The sequence below is a fragment of the Paraphaeosphaeria sporulosa genome (genome assembly GCF_001642045.1).
Source record: "Paraphaeosphaeria sporulosa strain AP3s5-JAC2a unplaced genomic scaffold CC84scaffold_9, whole genome shotgun sequence".
Lineage (NCBI taxonomy): Eukaryota > Fungi > Ascomycota > Dothideomycetes > Pleosporales > Didymosphaeriaceae > Paraphaeosphaeria > Paraphaeosphaeria sporulosa.
Genome location: NW_017253368.1, coordinates 1453530 through 1475041, shown reverse-complemented (window position 1 = coordinate 1475041; position 21512 = coordinate 1453530). Strand labels below are relative to the sequence as shown.

The 21512-nt window shown below is 53.5% G+C and overlaps 9 protein-coding genes across 9 annotated transcripts; 7 read left to right on the top strand and 2 right to left on the bottom strand.

The window, feature by feature from the left end:
* Positions 1 to 144: 144 nt before the first annotated feature.
* Positions 145 to 1147, top strand: CC84DRAFT_1220747 (uncharacterized protein; the record flags this gene model as incomplete). The annotated part of the gene is made up of 3 exons (XM_018183197.1): positions 145 to 176; positions 236 to 369; positions 426 to 1147. The coding sequence occupies 3 exons, from the start codon at positions 145 to 147 to the stop codon at positions 1145 to 1147; spliced, it is 888 nt and encodes a 295-aa protein (XP_018032788.1).
* A 1288-nt stretch (positions 1148 to 2435) lies between these two features.
* On the top strand, positions 2436 to 2600 carry CC84DRAFT_1055377 (uncharacterized protein; the record flags this gene model as incomplete). The annotated part of the gene is made up of 1 exon (XM_018173535.1): positions 2436 to 2600. A coding segment is annotated over one exon (165 nt), but the record flags the coding sequence as incomplete, so codon positions are not given.
* Positions 2601 to 4553: 1953 nt separating this feature from the next.
* Positions 4554 to 5379, top strand: CC84DRAFT_1253211 (endo-1,4-beta-xylanase B precursor; the record flags this gene model as incomplete). Its single annotated transcript, XM_018184385.1, has 2 exons — positions 4554 to 4825; positions 4965 to 5379. The coding sequence occupies 2 exons, from the start codon at positions 4554 to 4556 to the stop codon at positions 5377 to 5379; spliced, it is 687 nt and encodes a 228-aa protein (XP_018032786.1).
* Positions 5380 to 5568: 189 nt separating this feature from the next.
* Positions 5569 to 10132, bottom strand: CC84DRAFT_1020720 (uncharacterized protein). The gene is made up of 3 exons (XM_018173378.1): positions 8676 to 10132; positions 7905 to 8618; positions 5569 to 7819 (listed from the first exon to the last, which is right to left on the bottom strand). The coding sequence occupies exons 1-3, from the start codon at positions 9911 to 9913 to the stop codon at positions 5692 to 5694; spliced, it is 4080 nt and encodes a 1359-aa protein (XP_018032785.1). The 5' UTR covers positions 9914 to 10132; the 3' UTR covers positions 5569 to 5691.
* A 219-nt stretch (positions 10133 to 10351) lies between these two features.
* CC84DRAFT_1179328 (MFS general substrate transporter) lies at positions 10352 to 12075 on the bottom strand (the record flags this gene model as incomplete). Its single annotated transcript, XM_018180412.1, has 3 exons — positions 10352 to 10942; positions 10993 to 11401; positions 11453 to 12075. The coding sequence occupies 3 exons, from the start codon at positions 12073 to 12075 to the stop codon at positions 10352 to 10354; spliced, it is 1623 nt and encodes a 540-aa protein (XP_018032784.1).
* Positions 12076 to 14107: 2032 nt separating this feature from the next.
* Positions 14108 to 14967, top strand: CC84DRAFT_1167470 (uncharacterized protein). Its single transcript, XM_018179183.1, has 3 exons — positions 14108 to 14210; positions 14261 to 14797; positions 14860 to 14967. Exons 1-3 carry the CDS (start codon positions 14186 to 14188, stop codon positions 14880 to 14882), a joined length of 585 nt encoding a protein of 194 aa, XP_018032783.1. The 5' UTR covers positions 14108 to 14185; the 3' UTR covers positions 14883 to 14967.
* Positions 14968 to 15860: 893 nt separating this feature from the next.
* Positions 15861 to 16577, top strand: CC84DRAFT_1253206 (uncharacterized protein; the record flags this gene model as incomplete). Its single annotated transcript, XM_018184384.1, has 1 exon — positions 15861 to 16577. The coding sequence occupies one exon, from the start codon at positions 15861 to 15863 to the stop codon at positions 16575 to 16577; it is 717 nt and encodes a 238-aa protein (XP_018032782.1).
* Positions 16578 to 18229: 1652 nt separating this feature from the next.
* Positions 18230 to 18762, top strand: CC84DRAFT_1179325 (uncharacterized protein; the record flags this gene model as incomplete). Its single annotated transcript, XM_018180411.1, has 2 exons — positions 18230 to 18338; positions 18404 to 18762. 2 exons carry the CDS (start codon positions 18230 to 18232, stop codon positions 18760 to 18762), a joined length of 468 nt encoding a protein of 155 aa, XP_018032781.1.
* A 608-nt stretch (positions 18763 to 19370) lies between these two features.
* On the top strand, positions 19371 to 21505 carry CC84DRAFT_1152844 (glucose-methanol-choline oxidoreductase-like protein). The gene is made up of 2 exons (XM_018176823.1): positions 19371 to 19415; positions 19465 to 21505. Exon 2 carries the CDS (start codon positions 19485 to 19487, stop codon positions 21432 to 21434), a length of 1950 nt encoding a protein of 649 aa, XP_018032780.1. The 5' UTR covers positions 19371 to 19415; positions 19465 to 19484; the 3' UTR covers positions 21435 to 21505.
* The last annotated feature ends 7 nt before the right edge of the window (positions 21506 to 21512 follow it).

Genomic DNA, 21512 nt, shown 5'->3' with positions numbered 1-21512 from the left:
TTACATTCTGACCCTAGCATACATAAACCCAGCTCTTCCTCGCACATGGTCTCTGACTCACTCCACTGTCCAGATAGATTGATAGCATTGACAGTCAACACTCGATCAGCAGCCGCTTCCACGGCACCTCCCGCTACCCCCACGATGGGCGGCGACCCCTATGAACGACAGAAAGCGTACGTGTTCCAGCTCATTTAGTGGATCTTATGGAATTTGGCGAATCCTTTAAGTGCAGCCTCCTCGCACCAGGGGACTACTCTGACCTCATCATCACACGCAAGGCTCAGCGCTGGAACGTTCACAAGGCCATCATCTGCCCTCGATCCAAGTTCTTCGCGGCCTCTGTTAGGTTCCCTGTTGGCACGTTACGTAAGGCGAAGCAAGCACAAGTGACATCCACTCAATCTTTTTGTACGAGAAATAAGACGAAGTAGTGGACCCCCCAGATGACGACCCTCACGTGGTGGAGCGCACGTTGACCTACCTCTACGATATCGAATACGATCTGCTGTGGGAATCCTACACGGGACACTGTTTCGAGATCCCACACATCCACTTCGATTGGAGCTTACGCGATGATGCCGACCGCGCAGAACGCTTGAAGGTACACTATTCTCTCGAACGCGCAAGCTATCTTCCACTCAAGAACCTCATGGGCACATGGATGCCTCCGGCTGGTATCTCACCGGATTCGCAATCGAAATATAGAATCCTGGATAACCGTGAGATACTCAATCGACTTAGCAAATCCGCAAAACTCAAAGCTTTCCACGATACTGCGAACACACCGCCTCAGGACCCTTACAACCCTCAAGACCTCGTGATGTACCATGAAATGGATGTCGGTCCAACAGGTTTTACGCTGGAAAATGCAGCAATATACCGCATAGCGGACAAGTACGACGTTCCGGATCTGCGTGAGCTTGCCTACATCCAATTGCAAGTCAGCCTTATAGTACCTGTTAGGTCTATTCAGGTAAAGATTATCATGGTTGATATACACCCTTACGATAAGAAGATGCTAGCTCACTTGAGCGCGAGGATCTACCAGGACATGGATATGTTTGGCATACGGGACGAGATCCGAGAACTTCTCGACAAGGATCCCGAGTTGGGCAAGCCCGCGCTCGAAGTCGCATATGATTAGGAACGTTGATGGGCATGGCGAGGAGGAAATCACAATGAAGGAGTATGAAAGACATGAATTATGAACTATGACAAGGGTACAGCACTGAGACAGAAGTCTGGGCACAATGGGCCTACACGTTGCCCACCCTAGGGCAACACATTGAAAACGCAGACTTCTCTCTCGGTGCTGTAGATGGATGCATGAACTTGGTAGTGCCCAAAGCAGGGAGGCACGCATTGGCATGATCCATATTTGCTACTCAATGTATACTTATCATGCATATAGTGATCCTATGTCACTCAAACAGATCCGCGAAGTTTGGATAATCATCCTCAGCTGTGGTATGTCACCACGTCGAAGCTCATGAGACGGAACTCACCTTCCCGCCAAATGTGCCACTCGGAAGCCTCATTAAAACGCACTGCCGACATTTACCTTACATATGATACCCAAACTGTCTTGAGATATCATGGAATACTGCTGTGTTTACATGTTAATTATTTGTGCGTTCGTTTGCTATGTACCTCTTATTCGCTTGCCTGTGGCACAGTGACTCATCCTTCTGCGCCTCGACACTCGGCGTCGAACTCTCCATTTCTAGGCAGTGAAGTTGGACTCCATGAACCCGCCGTCAATGTCTCAAATCGCTTTGGTCACAAACTTGCAATCGTCGCTCAACAGGTAACATATCGAACTCGCAATCTCAGACAACTGTAATCAAGTATCTATAGTAGAAGTTGCAACTACGGTCGTTGTCTCTCTCGCTCTTGCTGCTCGAATATTCACAAGGTTTCAGGCGCTCAACAATGCAGGCTTGGATGACTGTAAGGCTCACAGAGTAATAGACCTGGTTAGAAGATTGGACGCACTGAACTGCCTGCCGATACAGAATGTTCGAAATGCCCACCAGCAAGTAAAGCTAACATTGACGTACAGATCTTGCCATTGCCACCATGTGCCTCTCGTTAACATTTTGCGGAACAACACTAAATGGCACGACACAGGGACTATTGATTGTGAGCAAGTTCAGGAGCACTGCCAAACACTAGCGACATGGCTCGGAGTTGGAAAGCACATGTGGTACATGTGGGTCTCTGACTACAGTGCATACTTTCTTGCAGTAAGATCCAAGCGGACGCTGTATATACATACGAGATACTTCCAAGCATCAAGGGAAACATCGGCATTACGAAAACCTATTCATTGTCAGTCCTATTTTCTTAACTATCCAGTCCGTACATTCGACTTAGGTGTACCCCGTTGGGAGTATAGACCTCATGAGATCCACCTTCTGAACGAAGTAGTTCTCGTACTATACCTCCCTCTATCACCAGACATTATCTTCCGTCGCGTTGTATACGGCGTCATCTCCGTGGTCATTGCGTACACACTAGCATACAAGCTCATCATCATATTTCAATGCACGCCTGTGGCCGCAGCATGCGATATCTCGGTGAAGGGCACATGTATAAAGCTATAAAGTCTATGATACCGATGGTGGTTCTGCGCTCCTTTAACATCCTTATGGATCTCATAATGCTGGCTTTGCCCGTCAAACTATTTCTGAAATTGCAAATGTCGAGATGACAGCGGATCTCCCTTGTTGCTGATTTTGGGGCTGGTGTCTTGTAAGTTTTACTCTCGCAGGGCCATCTATATGGTCTGCCTCGTCGCTGCAATGAGCGTAGTCGGTGTACCGCTCACAATCCTCTTCGCACAGCGTATGCGCCGTCGCTATCGAACGAACGATCATGCTCCCAGCGCTCCTCAACAGCTCCGACTATACTTGGGACGTAGTACCGCAACTGGTCCGGGGTTTCCTAGGAGTGAACACAGGATTAGTCTGCGCCGCTCTTCCCGCTCTAAAGCCTCTATTCACCCGACATCTACCACAATTTCTGTCGTCCAGGCCGCGCGACTCCAACCGCGGGATATCTGATTCTTTGCCATTTCCAAATCGTTGGAGCGTTACCGCAATCGACGCGGTACCGGCCCGCAGGTTCCTGTCGCCGGGCATCACGGGGGCAAGAAATCTGACGAAGCTGGGGGGTGACGATAATGAGATGCATCTCTGGCCAAACCGGGGGAAGGGGACAGCGCATACTGGGAGCAAGGATGTTTCCGAGGAGATTGGTTTCAAGGCAATGTATCACAAAACGCATGGCAGCCGGAATAGTGTGCGCTGTTGTCTCGGCCGCCCCAGGCAGCATGAAACTACCAAGGCAGTCGTTGGCACACTCCATCACGGTTACGACTGAGACAAGAATTGAGAGATATACAAGTTCTAGTTCACACGAGTAGTACCAAGCCAGTCTGTTCTAGTTACAGACCACAAAAAGGTCCGACCACCGAAATCACACTATGCACCCGAACCCACCAAATTGGTTCACTTTTGATAAAATAGGACCATTGAAGATTTAGATGTCGCTGAATATGAGTATCATGGGAATGGGACGTCTTGAACAGATTCTGACCTGTACAAGTTCCTTCAATAAGTGGGATTGAAATTCAGCGACTTGCTATGAACATCTCCAATCAGTTCTTTTTGTTTTGGCCAGTTTACATTCGGTATCTTGCGGTGCACAAGTCCACTGGCCAGAACCCTGATTCAAGTTAAAGATTGATTTGAGCGACCTGACAAATGCCCGTGACGTAGCTTCCGTTGCTTCAAGATCGCCTCTGATCCACACCGTCCCGAACCTTGACATTATTGATCCACGGATAATTCTAGAAGTTGTTTCGCCCACTCCCAAACGAAACCTCCTAATCCTAAAAAGACCTAAAAGTATAATTAGCGCCTTGCAGCCACGCTACGGTGAATTCCCCCCGGTGTACTACGGATGATGGAGAATAGCCGCGGCATTTCTGAAACGGACTCATGTCGGCTGTTCCGCCACGTTCAATCTACCTGCACCCCGCAATTCATCAATCTCGCGTCCGCGACCCCACTAAATGCAATCAAGCAAAGCTTGCCATTGCTTCTGCGCCCAAGCATCCCACCGCCCCCGCGGCGCCATCGCCACAGCGTGACCTAGCAGCATATGTTCCACATCCAAGAACGGACAAGCATTGATGCCCCGGCGCTCCAACATCCCAGCATGACCCAGCATGACCCAGCAGGCCCCAACCCTCCTGAATCTACATAGATGAACACAAACAAAACACAGACCAGCATTTCGGTAAATCTCAGGGTGTTAGTGACGACGATGCCCTTCCGCAGCCAGAATGTAGCCTTCGCCCAATCTATCCCAGAATAGCGTCTCCGTCCCCCCGACCACGCACCCGGTGGTCTCCAAGCCCTTGGACGTATATAACCACGAGTCTTGTCCTCGAAACCAAGACACCAAGCTTTGCCCAGTCACCACTCAAGCTTCGATCACCACATCTGCCAGCCCAGTCCATCCAGTCAATCAATCAATTCACCATGGTCGCCTTCAGCACGCTCGCCCTCGGCCTCGCCGCCGCAACCGGCATCTTCGCCGCCCCGGCGGCCGAGCCCGCCGCCGAAGCTGCCTTCGACGCCCCAGACTTCGAGTTCTCCTCCGCCAAGTCGCTCGACCGCCGCCAGGACTACAACCAGAACTACAAGACCTCCGGCAACGTGAACTTCAGCCCCACCAACAACGGGTACAGCGTCCAGTTCTCGGGTGCTGGTGACTTCGTCGTCGGCAAGGGCTGGAAGACGGGAACCACTCGGTAAGTCCTTCAAGTGCATATTGCACACCCAACGGGGCATTGCTTTGGTGAATGCACACGCGCATGCGACTCTATCTTGGCGAGCCTGCTTTGTGACATCGACACTACTCCTCCATAGTACCTCGCTGACTCCCACTAGCAACATCAACTTCTCCGGCTCTACCACTGCCAGCTCCGGCACCGTCCTCGTCTCCGTCTACGGCTGGACCACCAACCCCCTGGTCGAGTACTACGTGCAGGAGTACACCTCCAACGGCGCCGGTAGCGCGCAGGGCCAGAAGGTCGGCTCTGTCACCTGCGACGGCTCTGTCTATGACATCTGGAAGCACCAGCAGGTCAACCAGCCTTCCATCCAGGGCACTTCCACTTTCTGGCAGTACATTTCCAACCGTCAGACTAAGAGGCCCGGCAGCGGCACCGTGACCACTTCCTGCCACTTCGACGCTTGGAAGAAGCTCGGTCTCAACCTGGGAACCCACAACTACCAGACCCTGTCTACTGAGGGCTGGGGCAACGCTGGTGGCAGCTCCCAGTACACCGTCAGCGGATCGTAGATGTGAGGTGGGATTGGGGGCTAGACTGCTCACTCGTGGGCACCTAGTCCATAGAACGCTCAACATGCAAAGATGGTCCGAGTGTAAAATACATCGAAATCGTCCTGATCACACTGCTCGCGCTAGCTACTATTTCACATAACGTGATGTCACAGCAACCTCCCATTTAGCTCGTCCTCACTCGCCCGAATGCGTCCCATCTATAGTCAAAACACCATGCCTCCGCGTTACCATCGCCATTATCCAATCCCGATCTAACCATATCAATACCTTATAACCTTGCCTGTATCCGCCTGATGCGACACTGCCCGATTACATAAATGCAGGTGTATCCTCCCTCTCGAGCGTCTGTCTCGTCGCGCCTGTCCTAATTCTCTGCTGTTCCTTCTCATTATACGGACTCCCTGCTCCGCTTCCCCTCGGCGCACTCCTCTCCCTCAGATATCTTTCCGCCATCCGCTGCCCAGGCGTGATTATCCCCGTCACACTGCCTCTCTCATCTCCGCAGATACTACTGAAGTTGCTTCGTCGACTCAAAGGCCGCTCGTCGATCAAAGCGTCAATGGTATGTTCTTCCAAGCCGGGACTCGGTTTCCTGTGCAGCGCTAAAGTGCTCGAGTTATGCTTGACGTGTAGCTTGTGTCTCACCCTTGAACGATCCGTATGTTCTATCGACGACCGTGGCGAAGTCGGTGGACCCAACATAGCCCAGGGTGACTCAAGAGGCATACGCACAGTGTCGTGGTCAATGTTGCTGGAGTGCCCAGGGCGTGGCATACGAGGCGGATCCGATGTCCTGGTGCTAGATCGACTCGCTGACTTCTTCTTCAGACTCTCATCTGAAGACAAGCTCTGAGACTGCAGAGTGCTTGATGCCAGTGGTATTTTGCCTTGTCCACGAAGCTCGAATGCGCTTTTCGGCCTTGTCGTGAGCTTGTTTGGAGAAATAGGCAACAGGTTCATGCGCATGTGCTGTTGCTGTGAACTGAGTGATACCGTGGACGACTGCGTTGGTTTACTGGTAATCGAAGTGTTTCCGTTTGTGCTCGTATCTCTTGTGAGCGGTGGCGCACTTCTGTTGGTAGCAGAAGACGACATTGAGAGCATCGACTTAGGCCTGTTCTCTCTACTGGTGAGAGGTGACAAGAACGGCGTGCTAGGCTGCTCTGGTACTGGTCCCTTCTTCTGCTTGATGAGGGGAATCGCTTTTCCGTTCATGTTTTCTTTGTTGTGGTCGGGCTCTTTGCTATCCCCTAGATTCGTCTTCAACGTAGGCTGTGGTGCCCAATCGACTGTCACTGGCGCAGAGACATCTGAATACACCTTAGAGATAGGTGATCGTTTGGATCCGGTTGACGAGCTGCTATCTGTAGCGTAACGCGAAGAACCACTAACGCGTGCACTGTTGCTGCTTGTGGGTCGCCCAGTGTCGATGAAAGGAAAGCGGCCGTTCATTGTGGAGGATCTTGGGGTGCTGTTGGCGGAGCGCGATTTTCCAGAGTGGTGACTGTCAATTGAAGAGTGCCTTTCCTTGTGGATGGCAGGAGTCCGAAGCAGTAGAGGCATCGCACGCTGCTCAGGCTTCGCGGTCGAAGAACTAACTTCGGCGTTGGACTGAGCTCCTTTTTGCTGTGGTGCTGATAAATTTTGGTCCGCTTGTGCAACTTCATCTTCTACCTCACTCGGTGTTGGCGCTGGTGGTGAAGATACTCTTGTGTCTGTGGACACCCTGGCCAATATGGTCGTTCTATCATCTTCGATCTGGGTAAGCTCACGACGATGCCGACTTGCCGGTGAATCGTTTCGAATTGTAGGTGTGTATCCTTGGTCGATCGTGATGTCTCCTTCCAATGGGCTACCCAACTCCGAGACCTCGCGGGATAGCCATGCTTTCCAATCTTTGCTCGATCTTGTTGATTCCGTCTGGTGTCGCGGCGACGGCGTACCGAGAACATAGCTTTTCACGGCATGGCTAGTTATGATGACAGCAGAACCAGATCCGTCGTTGATTTGATGGTCTTGCGTGCCATCAAATGACATAACGCTGTCGTTGGGAAGAATGCTCATACCGTCTGTAGCGCGTGAGTAGATGCTGGGTGACAACGGCGAGAAGAGAGGATTAATGCGAGGAGTCCTTGAAGCAAGGTTCACAGGTGTTGCTCGCAATTCAGTCGGCGTTGTTTCTTCGGGTGAGTCGCCTTCCAGTTCTGGTAAGGCTGGTATGCCAACCACGGTGTTGGGTGTGCGAAAAGCGGAGTCAGCAAAGTGTGAGGCCGATATGGTCCGCGCATGGGAGCGATAATGGTGTGATCCATGCTTTTGATGTTCGTCCAGAGGCGTCTTCCACCGCTCGTTGGACCGGATCAATCGCTGCTCGAGCTGTCCCGCGCTTGGAGTGACTATTGTGTGTGCGTGTGTATCTTCAACAGTGTATTGGTTACTGCGAAGTTAGCGCGATCCCTTGTTTCACATCGAAGTTTCATGTGTAGTCCTCCTAGGATGGAGATTTCTACAGGAACACTCACGTTCGTGCGTGCTTCTCTTGAACCATGGATGTAAAAGCCATCCGCTGTCGTGAGTCGGAGCTATGGCACGAAGCAGAAGTACCAGGCCTCGAGCTGATCCCACCCAGAGGTTGTTCCAAAACGGGCGAAGATTTATTCTCAACCGGGGTCACAGTTCGAATCGTTGACTTGATAGCTCTGCCCAGCGATCTGATGGAGCTGGTCTTGCCTTGTGCTATATTTAGACGGCGACGCGATACAGGTCTTTGGTCGCTGCTGGTGCTCGTACGACGTTCTCTGCTTGCACTCGAATGTAATTCATGCGAAGCCATCGCATGCAGCTCCTTCGTCGTGCTGGATTCAAAGACATCGCTTTCTGCACCAGGTGAGACATCGGAGAGACCTGGTTGGGTATTCCGGGCTTCGGTTGAGTCCATCTCTTTCATTAATGCCGAGAACACACGCTTCGGATCCACAGGCGTGGAAGTCTCTTCTAGTAGACTTTCCATAGGCATAGGATCTTTGAACGCCACAAAGCTCGGAAGAGGGACCGTCTTCCGGCGGAGTGAGATCGATGACATGCTCCTCTCTGCATCGCTACTAGTACTATCTTTGGACTCGTGGATCACGGTGAGGCGTTTAATGTCGCGCTGCGTGAGCGTATTGCCTGCGGAGGAGTCGCTCCAGCTTGTGACGCGCGAAGATAGGTGTGTAGTGTTTGTCTCGCTGTGGAGGCTATACATGAATATAATAAGTGATTGAGCCCTTCATGCGAGATAGATCGTGGCTCACCTTCGATTACTGCCCTTACTTCGGGTGCTGCCCCGCGATCCTGGGCGTGCTAAGGGCGAAGGCATTCTCTCCAGCAAGGACGCGCGTGACCTTACCCTGAATAACGTCTCGTCATCGGGACTTGGTACATCGAAGGTTTTGCTTGATAGTGCAGCATGAGGGGCTTGGTAGTTGAAATAATCTCGGCTGGCTTCGATCTGCTGAACGGGCATCGTTGTCGCGTGATTCGACGAGCGTCGAAAGACCTTTTTGAACTTATCCTTGATTGAATTGGAGAACGACCGTTTTTCCCTTTTCTTATTTGGCATTGCAAAATCCTCAATCAACTCCGCTGCTGGCTCGATTCGGGGTGGACGGCTTCTTGAGGAACCTGATAAGAAACCAGCGGATAGAGGCCGCTCTTTACTTCTCGCTCGATCTTGCCTCTTCTTGAACGGCGCGAGGAATAAGGAAGGCCGGTGTTTGACCTGACGGTGCTGCTGTTGAAAGCCTTGGAGATACTTGTCCCGGGCGTTGTTGATCGTGTCACCAGGCTCCACAGTGACGGGTATCTGAGGCGATGCTAGCGGGGAAGGGGGCATGTTGCGAGCCGGCAACACTGGCGGTAATAGTTCCGGCGTTGGACCAACGCTGGAAGGTGGAGGCGTGGCCAAGTATTTCGCAGGTGGGCGAGCAATTGGTGACCCCGTCTGGACGCTACTTGCGTAGTACATCGAGCGCGCTTTTCGTATCTGCTGCGAGGTGGCGGAGGAGGCAGCACTTGGCCTATGGGATCTTGGTTGAGAGCCCGGTCGGGCATTTTCGTTGAATGTAATAGACGGCTGTGCCGACAAAGGTCTGTCGCTCCCAGCCGCAGGGTAGAAAGATGGGAACTTTTCTTTCGTCACGGTCGGAACTCGAGGCTGCTGCTGTGCGCTAGGGGCTTGAGATGTGCTAGGACGGTTCACAGAGCGGACGCTGGACTCCCTAGGCGGGAAATGACTGCCTTCCGAAGTGAGCGACTTGCGACTGGACGTACTCTTGGCCCGTGAGAGCTCAGAGCTGCGCTTCGTCGCACGCTCAGCAGCAATCTGACCATGGGCCCGGGCAAAGGCAGTCGTAGCTGCAGCCACAGCATGGTGCTGGGCGATACCGGGATCCACGGTTTCGGGAGCAGATAGCTGGGGTCGATGGACCGTGGATGCAGACTTGGAGCGGCGAAGACGCGTGCCGGCCTCGCTGGAAGATCGGCCGAGCATTGCGGGAGGATAAGACTAATCGCCGTTGGCACAGTGCGGGAAAAAGTGCAATCAGACGTAGCGAGACTAGACTGAAGCGTTGTACAAGATTTGTTGTTAGCGAGGCGAGAGAAGACCCGGATGAAGGGGGGAAATGTGTTTGCACCGGGCCAGAGACAGTGCAGGTGCGGGTGCCATATGTATACTCGCATCGTGGCTCCTGCTATTGTTACGGGTGGCGATGCCTGCCGTGGATGCAAGCGTGGGCAAGAAAGCGGAGGCTTGCCTGGGTAGCAACCTAGACTCCTTCCGTGCACGTACGCTTGTTGAAGGGAGGAACGCTGGAGATATGAACGTGGACGAGATCACCGAGCCACTGCCGCCCTGAGAAAACCGAATCTTAATGGCCATGTCTCTGGGAGTGAAATCGTAAAAGAGTATCATGAATCAAGACTAGTGCTATGTTGCATGTCTTGTTGGAAGAGTGTCCTCTAGCGCGGAACTTGTTCCATGCTCAGCGTCTACTTCTTCTTCGTCTGTGGCAATCTCAACGTAGGCCATGTCTTTATCTTTCACGCTAACGAGGCATGACACCATCGTGGCTAGAACATAGAGGACACACACGCCGAAGAAAGGGAGCCCCAACCAAGCGTCCTTCATATCCATGCCCTTCTTGAAAGCCTCATTCAGGAGCGGTCCAGCGAACATGACGCCGATGTTCTCGGTCACAGCAATCAAGCTCATGAGCTTTCCTACATCAGGACTTGATTGGCCGCCAACAAGGTGCAGTGAGACTGATCGCATCGCGGCGCTCGATCCCGTCCCAAGGTTGAACACGAGCAGACCTAGGATGAGAATGGCAGGCTGGAAAGCCATGGCCATGGCGAAGAACCCTAAAGCTGTGATCAACAACGAGCCACGCATCAACCACAGGTCAGCCCAATGAACGGGTAGACGTAGATATTTCAAGAGGATGAGGTTGACAACGGGGATAAAAACAGCTACAGCAACAAGGTTCGTAGCGGCGCGGAACGACAGCAGATACGCCGCCTGTCTGGCTATTAGCCGAAAGCTGTTGGGTGCACGTGGGCTATACGTACCTTTGAGATCTCCCAGTGGTACCGCTTTGAGGCGTAGCGGATGAGCAAAGTCAGACCCTGCCTTCCGAGTCTGTTGACAACGAAGAGAGCAACAATCAGCGCAAGCTGGATATCGCTCGTCAGCAACAGCAGCGCAGACTTGAAATGTTTCAGCTGTGTCTTGAAGCCGTGTCCCTCGTCTTTGGCCTGCAGTTCAATGCTGGCATCGTCGCGATCCCGTGGCTCAGGCAGGTCTCGAAGGTGGAGCGTTTCGGGGAAGAAGATGCCCACGGTGACACCAACTTGCTGTATCGCAAGCGCGAGGAGGAGCGGGAGCCACAAGCCCGTCTCCATGAGCTTGGAGGCCATGATTGGGGCACACATCTCGGCAATCAGCACGGACGCGGTCAAATATAAGAAGATGTTGGTGCTGCAAGCTGTTAGCCACGCAGTCAAGCCTCAATGCGCAGTCGAGGCGTACCGTTGCTCCGGCGGAGAGATGTCGGAGATCATGGTGATGCCCAGCGCGGAAGCCACGACGGGCCCGCCGCCGACAAAGAGGAAGGCCGAGGAGAACCAGGTCAGCTGCAGCGGCAGGGTGCGAAAGTAGCAGATGAAGAGGATCCAGGCCGAGTTGAGCTGCAGGCCAACCAGGGACGCAACGAAGACCCACTTTCTCCCCCATTTGTCGGCGAGCGCACCGAAGGGTATCGCCAGCACGAGGCCTGGGATGGCATCGAACGTGTCCTGCCAGCCGAAGATCATGGCCAGCTGCTGCTGCACCTCGTCGATCTTGCACAGGGCCTCGGGCACGTAGCCGTCGTCGCCGATTTTGGAAGGGTCGTTCTCCTCGTAGTACCGGCGACAGATGTTGGCCTCGAAGACGCGGGTCTTTGGGGGCTCGGCGAGGAAGGCGCCCACGTCGACGATGGTGATGAGGGTGAAGGCCAGGAACACCAGCCAGACCCAGGGCTTCTTCTTGGTGGCGGGCCCGGCCAGCGGTGCGGGCGACGATGCGCGCGACGTGTTTTCCGTGGCCGTGGCCGAGAGGAGGGGCGCTCCTTCCTCGAGCGAGCCGCGCGCAGAGGACGTCTCAGCCGCCATGGTGCCTGGTGTCGATGGGAGAGGACGAAGGCACGGCGGCGCGACTTAAGCACAAAGAAACATGGACAAGGAGGAGCGGGAGACGGCGGCGTCAGCGCGCAATTGCATACGCCAACAGCCGCAGGATGCGACGACGTCTACCATCGCGGCGTAGCCCTGTTTCGGCATCGGCATTCGCGCCAGGGTGCGGAATTGGACCTGCATTCCGGTGCGTGATAGGCGCGTTTGGTGTTGGGGGCCGCTGACATAAGTGCGCACACACGCTGCACGACGCCTCCAGCGACTCGTCGCCTCCCGTCTCTGCAGCATCGTGACGAATGCCTGGTGCTTGGCTCTCGCAACGCGCATGCTGATCAACGCATCTGCTTGTCCGGCGGTCACCGCCAACCGTGTCTGCCTGAAGCCGCGATAGCAGACACGTATCTTCGGCAGCACCCCGCGCTCACCATGCACGACTGCGACTTAGCGGATCCTTCGGATCGCCAACAGCGCTGCCCGCTTGCGACTGCATTCTCGGACTGACATCATAGCATTGTCGGCATCACCATCTTTGTGGACAGTGACCAGACTCCAACCTGATTGTGCCATCGGAATCGGGATCCAGATGCTTACGATACTGACAGCATGGATATCTGTAGGAATGCCATGGCGGTAAGAGATGTCATTTGGCAACGGTAGGGTCATGAGAACTCTCGCAATCCTCTCTGTGACATCGGCATTGAGAATTGCTATGGCGTGCTGGTAGCACCAAGCGTAGCTTCCCAGCGTGCGACCGAAGAGCCCTTCATACGATGCTGTAATAGACAACGACCTGCAGTACCCAAAGGATCAGATACTTCTGGCTGAGACGCATTCAACAGCGTGCCTACGTGTGGTGCTCTTGTGTCCAAGCGTTGCCTAAGATCAGTTGGGCCTCCTGGGACGGCTCGACCTTTCGACCACGCAGATACTCGACCAGCTCTTGGCCCATCTGCTCGGGTCGTCACGAAGCATCCGTCCCAATAGGTGCTTCTTCCTCGGCATGCGTTCCTTGCGGCGTCTGTTTCTAGAGTCAATTCAGTTGTTGGGCGGGGTCGAACACCAGAAAGCTGAACCCAGCTGCTGCTGAACATCTTTAATGGATCCGACGTTTACCTCCTCTACGGTCGTTCTGCCTTCTTGAACAGACCCTGGACCGGCAATCCTGTCTTTATTGGTTTGAATCGATGCACCGAAGCAAACACATCGCCTGGGAGAGGTGTCATTCTTGACTATGCTGTCGCACAATATCAGTTGTCCTTGCACCAGACTGCTTGAACCTTGAGCTCTGCCCGTGCAAACTGCAGGTGGCGTGAGCAATAGGTGATCACGAGTCAACGCGCCAGTCACGCGTCGCCGGCTGTCGTCGCAAAGCGCCTCAACACCAGGCCTTACCGTCACCTACCGATCACCAAAGCATATTTTCGGTCTACAGGATAGCATGCGCTCGACCGAGCCCCAACCACTGTTCTTGAAACCGGATCTTGCCGATATCGCGCGTAGCTAGCCCTGCACCTGAGTCTGTAGCGCGGCTCATTGAGCTGAGCCGGCTGTCATCAGGCAAGCGTCCCAAAACGAAAAGCGCTGCAGTTTGCTCTGAAGGTTGAAATCACTACCTGACCTGGGTGCGAGGTATTCACTTTCACCATCATTGCTCGTCGAGTCTTGCTGAAAGTTCCTTGGCAACAAACCCAGCGTATTTAAACTATACCGCCCCGCCAATCTCTCCCTATCGATCTATCGCTCTTGCCCTGTTTGACCCGTTGGAAACATCTCGGAGGTTCGCGGTGGAGCTCCTCATCCTTCTCGGAACCGAACATTGACACTCGTAGAACCAACAGTCATGCGGGAGTCGGTCTCGACCGATCGGCCTTTACAGAACCAAGATCCGGCCCAAAACCAGCCCGATACCGCTACTAAAACGTTGGTTCATCAACAAAGTCCTCATATCTCAGCAAATAGCTCATCATCTTGCGATGATGAGATTCATCATCCCGCTGCATCACCCGTGTTACCACCCAATGCGATATCCGAATCACGAAGCCATGCCGACCTTCAGCGACTAATCCGTGGTGAGACTATCCAGACAGCTATGGAGAGTATCAACTTCTCCATTGGTATATTCGGCCTACTTCCTGTTGATTGCGGTTCTGACATACCATCCTAGGTCGCTCTTCTTCCCGCCGTCTTGCTGATAGATCGGACACAAACCCTGTGCGTGCTCGTCTTCGTCACCGCCGAACTGAGTCTACCATTGTGTCAAGTGGCGTGATGTTTGAGCTAATTGCTCGCACAAATTCAGCGCCGCCGACATCAGCAGCTCCTAATGCACATGTATCCAAGCCGCACTCCACCTTCGAAGGACTTCCTGGTGAGCTTAGGAACTGCATATACAGGTCGTTGTTCGCACGCCACCCTAACATCCTGGCCCTACGAGACAACCGTCTGTACAACATGTACGCAGTGCCTGGCAGGAAATCGTACTTCAAGTCGCTTCCTGGCCTAGCCTACACGAACCGTCGGACATATGACGAAATTGCGACCTTCCTCCTCGAAAACCATACCATGGAGGTCAGTGTCCTTGATGACCTTCACTACCTTGAGGACACGCTGGAACAGCTTCCTGGCCAGAAAGGTTGGAACAGTGTCAGGAGCATGAAGTTCACCAGATTCTCTGACCTCGCGACGTCTCCAGCCCGCACGCGTGAGCTCTTCGACTGTATAGCCCATTGCTGGAACATCGAGCAGCTAACGCTCCAGGTCAAGCTCGACCTTCTCCACATGCCTGAGCATGGTCCTGCGTATCGACAGCTCGCCTTCCTCAACGGCACGCCAGGTGTCAAGAGCCCAGACCAAGTCGCCGCAACCTACGAGCTCAATGTTTTGTTTGATCTTTCCAGTTTTCGAAAGCTTACCATGATCTGCGAATGGCATAGGGACGGTCCCGTTCGATGCACCCCACGCACGATGGCTACTTTCTGGGATCTGCAAGACTGGTTTGCACAGGGCTTCGCCGACAAGGCTGGTAACGTCATAGAAGTCATCAAATCGTTGCCGTTCAACGACCCAAAGGAAATGGGCGCTTGGACCGTGCGGATACAACGCGAAAAGAGCAAAAATACAGTGTGAGGACCTTTGCACCGTGCGGTCATCCTTTGCTCTCGGGCAGCAGCTCCACCTTGATTCTGGCGCTCACATCTGGCACTATTTGGCATTGTTCTTTGTTTCTCTCATGTGTACCCCACTTTGTATCATTCCCCCAGGTTTGCATTAGGCGGTGTATCAATAGGTAGATTTCCAAGCTAGACCGCGCAGGCGTGTACATGACGGATCATGATAGCGCTCTAAATTAAATCTGTTCGTTTGTACTGTGAATGAGCTCGAAAGTCGCCTTCACCTGCGTCCAGGGTTTGATTGTCGGGTGCGCTTGCGTTTGCGCTGTGCATACTCGCTCTCTTGGTGACCGCCGTTCTCCCACTTTGCCTGCCATCCTCTGTCTATATAAACCCAACGCCCCCTCCCCGATCTCAGGCCCTCATCCCGCCAATCGCTCACCACTTTCTGGTTCTCTTTGACTTCACGACTTCTCACGACTTCTAACGGCCTGTACCTCCACCGAGATTTCTACGTCTCCTCTCAACTTCAACCCCGCCAACACTACCTCGATTCCGCTCCAAGCTTCAGCACACAGCTCAAGGTCAGTCATACCACCTGCCTCTCACAGCTCACGGTATTGACCACCGCACAGCTCAACACCGACATCCACGATGTCCGACACCCACCCCTCCCCAACCCGCATCATTATCACCACCGAGCGTCTCCGCGTCTCGGCCGGCACCCAGTTCCTCCACCAACCCTCCTTCATCCCGGACGCCAGCGTCGCGCTCTCTAACCCCTCCCGCTGGAAGAACGTCGTCCTCCCCCTCATCGCTACCTACACCTTCCAACTCGGCTCCCTCCTGGACGTCGACTTCACGCGTGCACTGCTCGCCTGCCCCCAGCTCCCAAACCTCTACAAGGCCATCACCTCCGTCAACTTCCCGCAGTTCTACCAATTCGCCGGCATCCGGGACAACCGCACTTCCAACCCGTACCTCGACTTCGTCAAGGCGATTCCCAATCTTGAGCATCTGGCGTTGACGTTCCACTCCGCGGGTCTGACGGGCAGCGTGTACACGGAGAAAGATCGGATTGCCCTGGAGAACAACGGGAAGGTTGAGGAGAGCAAGGAGCTGAAGGTGCTCAAGAAGAAGGACGTGGTGGCGTTCTACAAGTTGGATGATGTTTTCGAGCTGAAGAGGACGAGGATCAGCAAGGTGACGTGCTATCTGATCGACTCGGAGTTGGTGGGGCACTTTGTCAAGAAGGGGGCCGCGCTGGACGTCTTCGAGGAGTTCCAGGATTACTTCGAGAAGGGCTTCAAGAAGGTGAAGCGTGAGATCCATGTCGATCTCATCGTGTGCCCGTTGCCCTTCACGGGCTAGAATATGGGTGCAGGCGGTAGGTGGTGTTGCATGATTCGGGGTCGCTTGGCTGGCGATGGGATTTGTATATATATTACTCGATGGGTCCGGTATGGACTCAAACCACCCCAAACTCTAGAGTTTAGGGGTGGCATTTCACATGCTTGGTCTTCTTCTGGAGGACCGAGTTTCTTCTGGCTCTGGCTAGAAGATCGGGGTGGTATTCCACACGTCGTGTTACCTTTGGGAGAATGCATTAGGAATCATAGGTCACTTCAGATGACCCATGAATAGATTTACATTTTTCAGATCTCTACTGTGTCTTTCCCTTCGGTGTTGTGTGAGGATAATTCATAATGGGGATTTGGTCCCTAATAGAGTGAGTCGAGTCCATTCAAGCATACATTGCATTCATCCAAGGCCCCAAGCGCTTGTTCTATTGACTCATGTTGTGATTTGCGATGATGTTCTGAAAATAACATAGTCAGCCATCACAAAGTGAGCCAATTCCATTCAAGCACCGTTTTCAATTATCTACAACCCATCAACCCTCAATCTCATGTAGGCCATGTATAATGATGATCCCAGTGAACAACAAAATTGGCTATCGTAATGCGAGCCAATTCCACTCACGCCTGTCTCTGAACCATCTACCTCCTACTAGTATTTATCTGGGTCATGTACACCGATGATAGCGAAAGAACAGGATGCTCGGTCATCGCAAGATGGACTGAGTCCATGCAAGTCTCACCTGTACTTCTTGTCACTCAGGCGCTGGTTCTGCTGCACTTCTTCGCCTACAATATCTACATGCCGAGACAGTGGCGAAAGCTTAGCACAGTGCACGCTCTTGAGTGTAGACTTGGAGTAGTCATCGTGGTACAGCGTAGATGCACAAAAGTAACGCTTATTTCGACTCAGCTCACTTCGTAATGGACGAAAAATTTTCTGGATGCGTCTCGAATTGTCCCTTTCCTGCTCCAGCGATGGCCTGTTCAGATTCTATCAGCCCATCGACAGGGCCTGTAGACAGAAGTGACTATTCTGAAAAAGAACATATGTACGGGTGATCGATTGAATAGAGTTTATCTCCGTGCTGGAGCGGCACGCTTCCCCTAATCATAGAGCACATCCTGGCCTTGCATCCAAACGCCACATCGAATATGTGGGGTTACGTGAAATGATAAGGACCAGACGTACAAAATAGAGCAGAGCTTGAGTCCAAGAAGTGTGCATACGTGTTTTGCAGATGCCGAACATCGATCTCGCGCAATTTGGCGAGTAGACAACGCGTAAAGTCGGGTTAGACGGTTGCAACGGCCAGTAATGCTGCGGTGATCGCTTGCGAACCACAGGTCCACAGCGGGTACCTTGAATTTAGATTGTCTGGGTATGGCTTAGCGCGCCGGGCCATTTGACGTACCCGCGGAGGCAGTTCCAAGGTCACAAGTCTGACATCCCAGGGCAACCCAGGCAATTATACGTCAAAACACTGTTTCACGTGAGTGTCGGAGCGGAGAGAAACTAATGGAGTGTTTCCCTATCTGGCGGCCTTGGTTCTTGCAATCGGAACTGCACCACGTTTCCGAGACCCCGAAGAACAATCCATCGAAGCTTTGCCACGTCGCCAGCCTGTAGCCGTTGACTCGATCACCGTGCACTAGATTTTTATCATGCAAGCTGCAGGCTCGGCGAGCAAGACATCGAAAGACGCATTTCGCTACGCGATGCTGTTGCCGAAAGAGCCGCATCTCAAACACACTGCTCATGGTGTTACAGGATGTAAATGAAAACTCCCACAAGAACGGTAATCGGTCCGTTTCGACGCAAGCATACAGAACTTGCAGACTGGAAAGATGCCTTCGAGGTACGGCGCAGCAGTCTCTCAAGAGGTTTGGCCGGATTTCCCCGGCGACAGTCGGTTGTTGTTCCCTCTCCTTTACGATCTTTTCTCTTCGCGTCCAGTTACACGCAACCGCGGGAACCTCGACGCTCAGGCTCCGAGTACGCAACATCGGAAATTACGCCTTTATCACAGGGTCGCGTGGCTTCAACTGCCGCTAAGCTGGCACCGCCTTCCCCAGACCGTGCCGTTGGCGCTATCGAGCCAACTTCGCCACCGTCGAACGGTTCAGAGAACCCATGCGCCTGGATGCAATCGGGGAACGTTGCCGGGTTCTCGACCTTGAAGAGGATAGTCGCTTGACTGCATGTTCGTCCACTCCTGATTAAAATTGCGCCGGCCACCCTTGTCTGCCGAGGCAACTTGAGGTCTGGACAACAGGCAACGTTGACGACCATGACTAACGAACCTACCACCACCAATATATCATTCTTGATGATGTCGGCGCTGCGAAGTGATGATCGAATTTTAAAGAAAATCTGCAGGATTGCGATCTTGCGGAAGGATTATGGTGCGCGTAGCATCCATGGGTACGAGAGTTGCGCTTCCACGTTCCTTCTAAAAGTCATGACCCTAGTAGGTGCGGGTGCGGCGAGGGCCGCAAAGCCCACATGTGGTCTTTCAGATCGAATAGAACCCCTGCAAAAAGACTTAAATACGCACCCACGCAAGGAGTACTGCGCACGCTTTCAGGGTTGCGTCGATCGCCAACCAAGCGTGGCAGGAGCTCCGACTATGCGTTGCCCATATTGGCATAGGTATGGGTCTAATGCAGTGATTGTGACAAGCAAGCCTAAATGAGGGGACATTCTATTGATGAGAAATACTAGGGAAAGGGGTGTCGGTAAGCTTGAATACCAACTGCGACGTGCTGGTATAAAGAGAGCTGGGACATCATGATGACTTGGCCAGGCTTCTGCAGCTCCAACCTCTAGTCACTCATTCCCAGAGCAGTTGTATGTTTCTATGCAGGCTATATCCCTACAGCTACTAACAAGTTCTTAGAGCCTGTCCATTCATTCACAATGCTTTTCAAGCAGCTCTTCAGCTCGGTCGCGGCGCTTTCATCGCTCGCGACCGCTGTTGACCTCACCGGATACGAGTACGTCGTAGTGGGCTCCGGTGCGGGTGGTGGACCTCTCGCCGCTCGTCTTGCGCTTGCAGGTCACAAGACTCTTCTCATCGAAGCCGGTGATGACCAGGGTCTCAACATCAACTACACCGTTCCCGCCTTCAACGCTCGCGTTTCCGAGGATCCCGCACTCGCATGGAACTTCTACGTCCACCACTACGCTGATGACGAGAGACAAGCCCGTGACTTCAAGACCTCGTATGAGACGCCTGATGGCGGCGAGTACACAGGTCTCTCACCACCTGCTGGCTCCAAGTTGAAGGGCACTCTCTACCCTCGTGTTGGCAGCTTGGGTGGTTGCACCGCACACAATGCCCTGATTGCTGTGTACCCCCACCAGTCTGACTTCCAGAACGTTGCCGATATCACCGGCGACGACTCATGGGCTCCGGATAACATGCGCAAGTACTTCGAGAAGCTCGAGGACAACAACTACCTTGCCGTGCAGGCTGGTCAGGGACACGGTTTCGATGGATGGTTAGGTGTTGAGTATGCGCCTATCACGATTGTCACTGAGGACTCCAAGCTGTTGAGCCTTGTTTCTGGTGCTGCTGCCGCACTCGGTGGCCTTATTGGCTCCGTCATCGACCTGACCACTCTCATCCTGGGCGATGCCAACGCCAACACCCTCGCGCGCGACCAGTCCCCTTCGCTTTACCAGATTCCTATCTCGACCGCCGACGGAAAGCGCAACGGCGCCCGCGAGTTCATTCTCTCTGTCAGCGAGGCTAAGACCGCCAACGGCTCCAAGAAGTACCCCCTCGATGTCAGGATGAACTGCCACGTTACCAAGGTTACCTTCGATGAGTCTGTTACCCCTCCTCGCGCAACTGGTGTTGAGTTCCTTGACGGCCAGTACCTGTACAAGGCCAGCCCGAAGTCCAAGGGTGCTGCTGGCACTCCTGGTTCCGCTAAGGCATCTCGCGAAGTCATCGTTGCTGGCGGTACCTACAACTCACCCCAGCTGCTCAAGCTTAGCGGCGTTGGACCTGCCGACGAGCTTAAGGAGTTCAACATCTCTGTCGTCGTTGACCTTCCCGGTGTCGGTACCAACCTCCAGGACCACTACGAGACCAACGTCCAGGGTAAGGCTCCTAGCAACTTCACCGCTTTCGATGGATGCACTTTCGACGGATCTGAGGCCGACGAGTGCCTCGATAAATGGAACAACCCCAACGCTATCGAGAAGCGCGGCACCTACGCTTCCCCTGGTCTCGGCGCTGCTATGTTCTTCAAGAGCAGCACTGCTGAGAACAACGAGTGGGACACCTTCCTTTTCGGTGGACCTGTCAACTTCCGTGGTTACTACCCCGGGTATGCTTTCAACGCCACCCATGACCATGACTGGTTCACCTGGGCTATCCTCAAGTCCCACCCTCGCAACACTGCCGGAACTGTCAAGCTTCAATCTGCTGACCCGCTTGATGTGCCCAAGATTACCTACAACTACTTCGACACCGGTAACGGCGACTACGAGAAGGACATCACCGCGCTCACCGAAGCCATCGGCCTCGCTCGCAAGTCTTTCGCAGCCCAGCTCGTCGAGATTGACGAGACTCTGCCTGGAAAGGATGTGACCACCGACGCCCAGATCTCTGACTACGTCAAGGACACCGTGTGGGGTCACCACGCCTCATCCACGTGCCCCATTGGTGCCGATGACGACAAGATGGCTGTGCTTGACAGCAAGTTCCAGGTCCGTGGCACCACTGGCCTGCGTGTCGTCGACGCCAGTGTGTTCCCCAAGATTCCGGGAACTTTCACTGCTGTCTCGACCTACATCGTCGCTGAGAAGGCCGCCGATGTCATCCTGAGCTCGCTCAGGAACTCTACCTCGGCCTAAGCTGATCAACGCACTCGATAAAACGGCCGCAACGTTGCCCATGTACATACAATAAATGTCTCATACTATGTTATGATC